The sequence below is a fragment of the Charadrius vociferus genome, unplaced genomic scaffold (genome assembly GCF_000708025.1).
Source record: "Charadrius vociferus isolate BGI_N301 unplaced genomic scaffold, ASM70802v2 scaffold356, whole genome shotgun sequence".
Lineage (NCBI taxonomy): Eukaryota > Metazoa > Chordata > Aves > Charadriiformes > Charadriidae > Charadrius > Charadrius vociferus.
The window spans coordinates 216,929-224,085 of NW_009648717.1; the positions used below are offsets into that span (position 1 = coordinate 216,929).

At 61.7% G+C, this 7,157-nt stretch overlaps 1 protein-coding gene across 1 annotated transcript in view; it reads right to left on the bottom strand.

Annotated features, from left to right (window-relative positions):
- The window catches only part of PTPN9 (protein tyrosine phosphatase, non-receptor type 9), a 5,977-nt gene extending 2,223 nt beyond the window's left edge, over positions 1–3,754 (bottom strand). The window contains exons 1-7 of the mRNA XM_009886704.1: positions 3,644–3,754; positions 3,255–3,398; positions 2,658–2,747; positions 2,426–2,550; positions 1,565–1,670; positions 830–940; positions 22–350 (exon numbers count right to left, since the gene is read on the bottom strand). Coding sequence (XP_009885006.1) covers positions 22–350; positions 830–940; positions 1,565–1,670; positions 2,426–2,550; positions 2,658–2,747; positions 3,255–3,398; positions 3,644–3,754 — 1,016 coding nt within the window. The remainder of the gene's footprint in view (positions 1–21; positions 351–829; positions 941–1,564; positions 1,671–2,425; positions 2,551–2,657; positions 2,748–3,254; positions 3,399–3,643) is intronic.
- Between the last annotated feature and the right edge of the window lie 3,403 nt (positions 3,755–7,157).

The window sequence follows — 7,157 nt, forward strand, 5'->3', positions numbered from 1 at the left end:
CTCCTGCCCCCCCCAACTCACAAAGAGCAGACGAAGGTGCCGGCCGGGCTCCTGCGCCGAATATCTTCGTACTCTTCGTAGATGCCCCGCTTCTGCTTACGGCCGACGTGATCCAGCAGCTCCTGGAGGGTGACGGACTTGGGCCCGGGGACGTGGACAGAGCCGTTATCTTTGGGGGCCACCAGCGGCACCAGGATGAGCTCATCCAGGGGGTCGGGGTGCCCGTTCTGCTGGGGAAGGAACCGGCAGTTCCAGCTCAGAGGGTCCAGCTTGAGGGACCCCCCGAGGTACTCGGGGAGGCATTCCCGGGGCAGGTGCTCCTTCAGCTCCGACATCTTCACCATCTGCACCTGCGGGAGGAAGAGGAGGAGAAGCGGTGACTCCCAGAAGGATGGAGAGGGTTTTCTGGGGACAGGGATGTCAACGGTCTGGTGCGGTCCCAATGGGGCCTGGAGTTTTCCCCCAACAGCATCGGGGTCTTCCCCCTTCCTCCCACCCAGGGAAACGCCAGCGCTGGGGCAGGGGGTGGTCCCCGCCGCGTACCCCACACCGACACCCAGCTCCGAATCTGCAAGCGGCTCCGACCTCCTCCCAAAAGCATAGAGGCAAAGTGCAGGCGATTTCAAAAGGGGTTCAAGATATTTGCTGAAAATACCAAAACAGGCTGAGAAAGCCCCTATTTCCCAGGGATTTGGGCTCAGCAGCTTCCAGCGGACAGGACCGGGGGGCACAAGCCGCTTACACCACCCTACCCCAAAGGGAAAACAGCCTCAGCCCTCCCCACCGAGGGTCCCGTGCTGAGGATTTGAGGGGGGACACCCGCTCTCACCCGCTCCCGCAGCTTCTCCTTCAGCAGCAGGCTGATGATGGAGTAGGGCACGCGGAACCACATGGGCGCTCCCACGATGAAAACCTTCTTGAGCCGAGCCGGGAAGGCACCCTGCGGGCAGGAGAGGGGTCAGATCCACGCCGCCGACCCCTCTCCGCGCTCTGCCGGAGAGGGGAGGACGCACGTCCCAGCAAAAGGGACCCGGAGGTGGCAGCGCCGCATCCGAAGCGTGCCCGGCGCACAGCCGCGCTTATTTTTATGCTCCGATAGGGAAACAAATTATTTTCTTGGAATTAGGTAGGCAGAAGGTTTGGCTCCACGGGGGAGAGGTGAAGCCCGGCAGCAGGGATTTGCGCGGAGAACACACCCCGACCAGTATTTACTGTAATTTCTTTTTTTTTTTTTCTTCCGGAGAAGGGAGGAGGCACGGAATGCCAGCACGATTAAAAAATAATTTGCATCTGTTTTCCCAAAAGCGCTGCCAGCAGCTGCGAGAGGAATCCGGCACGGGGACAGCTGATCCCCTCCCACACCCGCGCGGGACACGGTGGCCCCGGCCGGGTCCAGCCTGGCAGGCTCCCAACGCCTTCCTGAGCTCCTACGGGGCTGGAGCTGGTGCTCCTCGGCTGAGATGTGGTCAGCGTGGTCTGGCACGAGAATTTACGCCAAAACCCTGGGACTTCACGTACACCCGCGTGACACGTCCGGACACGGCGTCACCCCCTGGTTGTTTACCTTCAGCAGGTTGAGGATCTTCTTGCTGAGGTCCAGCTCGAAGTTGGTGTACTGCGAACCCGCCATGTCGTAGATGAACACCAACCCGTTCCTCTGGGTTTCAAAGCTGAGAGAAGGGAAAGACCAACGTCAACCCCGGCGACATCCACCTGCCCGGCTCCCGCATGAGATCTGCCCCACGCTAACCCCAGCTGCAGCTTGCTGACCCCCAAAAATCCCCTTCTGTGCTTCCAGAAGGACTCACAGAACCCCCAAAACTCGCTTCTGCATTTCCCAGCTGCTCCGCCACCTCTTCCTACAACCCTTATTTAAGCCTGGCCCGTGCCTTGAGCCTGTCTCAGCTGCACCGCCTGTGATGGGCAAGTTCCGAAATGGAAAGAGCCCAGCGGGATGAATGGGATGTCTCAGCTTTGTATTTTTGGCAGGGTTCGCATTACGTCTCGCCGGCGGCGGGGCTGCCCTCCTCCCCGGCCAAAGGCTGCAGGAATCGGGGGGCTTTGCTAAACCGAAACCCGCACGTGGGCAGGGAAAGGCTGCGAAGAGCCCGCGATTTGTTTCCCTTGCTGAACGCCGCCACAGGGATGGCTGGCTTGAGTTCAAACCGAGGGAAGAGAGGGAATTTCAAGCCACGGGGAGCTGTGACCCCCTTTCTCTCCCCTAACTTGAGACGGGACACCCGGTGGCACACAGACGCTCAGCCACAATTTCACCTTCACGGGAGAGACGGCACGTCTTTTCCCCGCAAAACCTTTCGGAGGGATTTCATCGAAACCACAGCGCACAGCAGCATCTCCCCCCACCCCAGGGAGGGAAGGGGCTCCCCGGGGATCCACCGCCGTAGGACACGGTAGCCCGGCTCACCTCTCCACCGCTCGGTCCAGCAGGTAGAAGAGCGCCTGGAGCACCACGTGCTGTACGCTCTTGCTGGGGTGATGCAGCTTGGCCGTGAAGAGGGCGATGGAGGCTCCCGAGGGATCCCGCACGCTCTGGCGAGGAAACAAAATCAGGCTCCCGCAGCACCTGAGGATTTCCCGCCTGGGACGAGCCGCCCGGTTGGGGTCATCCTCGGGGAGAGGGGGACACCTCCACCTACCAGAATGGTGAACTTGCCGCTGAGCAGCTCCGAGCGCAGCGGCTCCTCGTGCGGCTTCAGCTTCACGATGCCCTCCTTCAGCCGCGTCTCCTGCGGGCAGAGAGCCGGCGTGACGGCCGGCACGGGCGCCCCGACCCTCCACCCACCATCACATCCCTGTGGGGCACCCGCCCCCCCCCACATCCCCGAGGGAAGCCCCAGCGGGGAAACCTCCACTCCGTAGCCCCGTTTTCCAGCGGGGGATTGCAACCGGCTGCAGCGCCGCGACTCCCAGCGTGGGGAAAAGCAGCTTTGCAAAACCAAGATGGGTAATGGTATATATGAATATATACACTTTATATAGGGGGGGATGCTCTGCGGGGCAGCCGGGAGGGCACCCGGCGAGCACGCATGCCGGAATGGAGGAGATTGGGGTCGGTGAGATCTCCATGGTGACCCGCCTTGGCTGAAAAAGGATTTTCCAGCCGGATAAAACCCATAAGGGAGGGTGGGCAAAGAAAAAAAGGCAAGGGGAGGGTCCTCCTTGGGACCAGAGATCTCTCGCAGCGCAGAAAGCCCTCGGTTGGAGCCGGGGGGAACCCGGCGCCGCGCGCTTACCCGGTAGGAGTGAAAGAGCTCGATGGCCCGCAGGACGTCAAACTTGCGGGCCATGAGGAACTTGACGGCCACGTTCCAGGAGAGCGGGGACACATTGTACTGGCCTGTCCACTTGTTGATCTCCTCCAGGAACTGCTTGGTGGCCTGTGGGAGAGAGGAGGGGGCGTGCAGTGAGATGGGAGGAGGAGGAGGAAGAGCACCCGAAGAGCATCCCCGGTCCCCGTGGGAGCTATACGGTCCTCAGTGCGCGGGCCAGGGCCGAGCACAGCTCGGCAAACCCTCGGGGAGATGTATGGGAGCGTGTGCTAGGAGTGCTGGCAGAGGAAAATTGGCCTTGGGGCTTGGGGAGACTTTTCGAAGGGAGAAGGGGAACGAAAGGGGGATTTTACAGGTGGCAAACTCCTGTTCAGACCGGGTTGCAGCGTCCTCTCGGGGTTGCAGCTCCGCCGTGGAGCAGCGAATCCGGCTGTATGAACCCAGCCAACGAGCGAGACCCGCATCGAGGGCTGACACTTCGATGTGCCACAGGACACCGACCAGCTCACCCAGTAAGGCCAGTCTCACATGGCTGCAGAAGAGCAGAGGAGAAGGGTTTAGTCCAGGGGGGTCCCAAGATGCTCCCGCCGCTCCCCACAGCCCACGGTCCCGTAACACGGCGGGGTTACCCCACAAGAGCGCGCTCCCCTCCCAAAGCACAGGCACCGCACACACCCGAAACCGTGAGAAACCAAGAAAGAAACTCTTCCAACCCCAGCACTGACGGAGCAGAGTGGCAAAACCCAACCTACGGCCTCCCGGTGGGCTTAAAGCCCTGAAGGTGAGCGGAAAAAAAAACCACCACCCAAAACGTATTATTTTTACAAGCTGTGTGGGACAGGGGTTCCTGAACACCGCGCTAATGGAAGCAGCTTTGCTTTCTGCTGCGTATTGACCCCATTGGTCCCATACGGGTCCCCGCGGGAGATGGGGCAGCACCGCACGCACCACGTACCACCCAAAATACCCCACTCCCACCCAGGCACACCCCAAAACGGAGGAGTTTCCATCCTGGCAAGAGGGGAGGATGGCGATGACAGCGCAAGGAGGAGGAAGAGGAGGGTGAGGGAGGGCTGAAGGCCGGCTCCCGGAGCCCAGAGCACGGGCAGGCGGCGGTGTTGGATGTCAGGTGGCGGCACGGAGTTACCGGGAGCTATTCGGCCAGAAAAGCTCGTCAGCGTTAATGACTTCCGACGGGAGGAAGCGAAGGGCCGGGGTTTATCGGCGACATGAGGCTCAGCGGTGGCAGCAAGCTCCTCTCCTGGGATGAGCCGAAGGAGCCCGGCTCATCCGAGGGGTCTCTCCGCAGCAGGCGGTTTTGGAAGGAGTACCAGCTCGCCCCGGGCACCCCCTACGGGCCAGCCCGGACCCCCAGCACGTGGCAGCCAGAAGCTCCCAAACTCGGGATGGGAATCCCACAGAGCAGCCGGGCGAGCACCAGCCAGGAGGGAACTGGCGGAACTGGGCTGGATCTGCCACCAACAGCGCCAGGAGGAATCTGAAAGGTGCTGGGGCGTTATACACCCCCGACTCGCATTCCCAGCAGCCGGCGGGAGCTTTTCCCGGGAGCCGTACTTACGGGACTCCTTTATCCCCAACAGCTCCAACTCCGCTTTGCCAAAACAAAAGCAACTCTCCCCTGGCCCAAATTTCTCATGATTTCTCCTCTTCTGAAGAGGGATGGGAAAATAAACGGGGCAATGCAGAAACCACCTTCGGCCTTAAGACAACACGCGCGTCCACGTGTACGTCGATAGAAATACATCCTATCCCTAAGGTGAGGTGGGGAACCTCACCGGGCGCACCCCAGCTTGGCCGGGGAGTCCCCTGGGGCCTCCAGCTGCCCAAACGCTGCGCTGGAGATGCAAACCGGACAGAGACCGGAGCCGACGCCACGACTCGAGATGGGAAAAGATGCCCCGAGACGATGGGAATGTCGCCCCGAGGGACGCGGTGGCAGCGTGTGGTTCGGCTTCTCCTTCCTCCACATCTGACCCATCACACTTTACGCGATGCCGTTTCCAGCACCCACCGCGAGGGATGCCGGGCTGGTGGGGTTTTTTTTTTTTGCAAGGGGGAAGACCCACGAGAACGAGCACGCGCTGGCTTTGCAGGGTGGCTCAGCCCCGAATTCCAGCTTTCCCCTGCCTTCTCCGGCGGCAAAATGAAATCCCAAACTTACCAGCGCCGACACTCAACAGCAGGCGAGCCGGGAGTTACTGAGCTGAGCACCGACACCGGCTGTAGCTTTGCCCCCCTCCCTTTCATGCTATACTGGGTCTCATCATCATTTCTGGCCCCGATCCTATTGGGATTCCTACCGGGGTCAAGCGGATCGCAGGAGGGATTGCTCCACGCGCTGCAAATGACGCCCCTGACCCAGAGCCGCAGCGAGAAGCCCCCATTACCGCAAGCGACGGCAGCGCCGCGAGCGAAACGGTGGGCGGCCGGGGCGTTTGGGGAACAATGCTGCTCTTTGGAGGGTTGGCGTCATCGAGGTCCTCGCTGCGCCGCGCCAGGGCAGGCTGATGACAAAGCCACCGCTGCGGGAACGCCGGGAGAGGGGTGGTCTTCAAAACCCTCCTCCCCTGGAGCAAACCCACCCTCTTCCTTCAGCGCCAGGGGGGGAAATAATTCTGGTGAAAATGGCAGCTGGGTTGAAACCCCCCCCCAGGAAAACCAGTTTGGCTCTTCTGGGGGAGGCTGGGGAGGGAACGGCGGCGATCCTAAGGAGCAGAAGACATCCCAAGGCCAGCAGGGAGAGGAGAGGAGAGAGGTGAAGCCCCCACCCTAATCTCCCGGCGAGCGGGGAGCGGCCAGAAGAGCAGCTCCTCCCGCTTGGTGTTGGCAAGAGGGGAGAGCAGAGCACGCAGAGGACATCCTGATGGTCCCAAGGAGGACCAAGCGGTGGCGGGAAGAGGACCTGGAAGTGGATGTCCCAGCCCCAGCCAACGCTCACCCACGAAAAGAGAGGAACTTCCACATTTTTGGCTTCCGAGGGCAGCCTTCCCCCTGCCCCGGTCCGACCAGCCAAACCTGGAGCCCTTATTGCAAACGCCCCTTCCCCTTCTCCATCCGATATTCCCGCGCAAACCAAACATCCCGGATCCCTCTCCCGCGGCAAACCCAGCCCTCCCTGCCAGGGCAGGGTCTTCTAAAACCCCGTCTTGATGGAAGCTTTGCCCCCTCCGTGACACCAGCACCCGCCAGGACACAGGGCACCAACCCCTTCCTCCTGGAGAGTTTATTCCCCCTGGAGATGGCAGTACCGCTCCCAGGAGCGGCGCTGATAAGAGGGAGGTGTGGTGGAGGAGAAAGCCTGGGAGCCTCGCGTTTCCCCAACACCGGCTGCGGGACCGACTCCTCCAGCTCCGGACCAGCAATCCCTTGCGGGGGGACATGGAGAGGGATTTTTGGGAACCTGAGGTCTCCGTACCAACCCTCCTAAACCTCCCTGTAAAAATTAAGGATGTTTTAAAAAAGAAAACCAACCAAGCAAAGAGAAAACTGACCATCTGGTCCCTTTCGTCTCGCAGCCCCCCGCCCTAACCTTGGTCGGCATGGCTGACGTGATGCTATGCCCTCGGCCACCCCAAGCATCGCCCCGGCTTCCAGGCCGCCTCCGGCAGCGTGCCCAGCCCCGGGCTCCGCACCCCCGGCCGGCGAGGAGCTGGAGCTGGATGTGACCCCTCTGGGTGGACATCCCCAGGGAGGAGGAGGAGGTGGAGGTGGTGGTGGGGGGGGACGACGACATGATGAGGATGGGCCAAAGGGATGCTCTCGCCATCGGTGGAGCCCCATCCGCCTTATGGTCCCCCCCCAGCTCCCCGAGCCCGGCAGCGTCATCCTCCCGCCGTGACGCAAAGC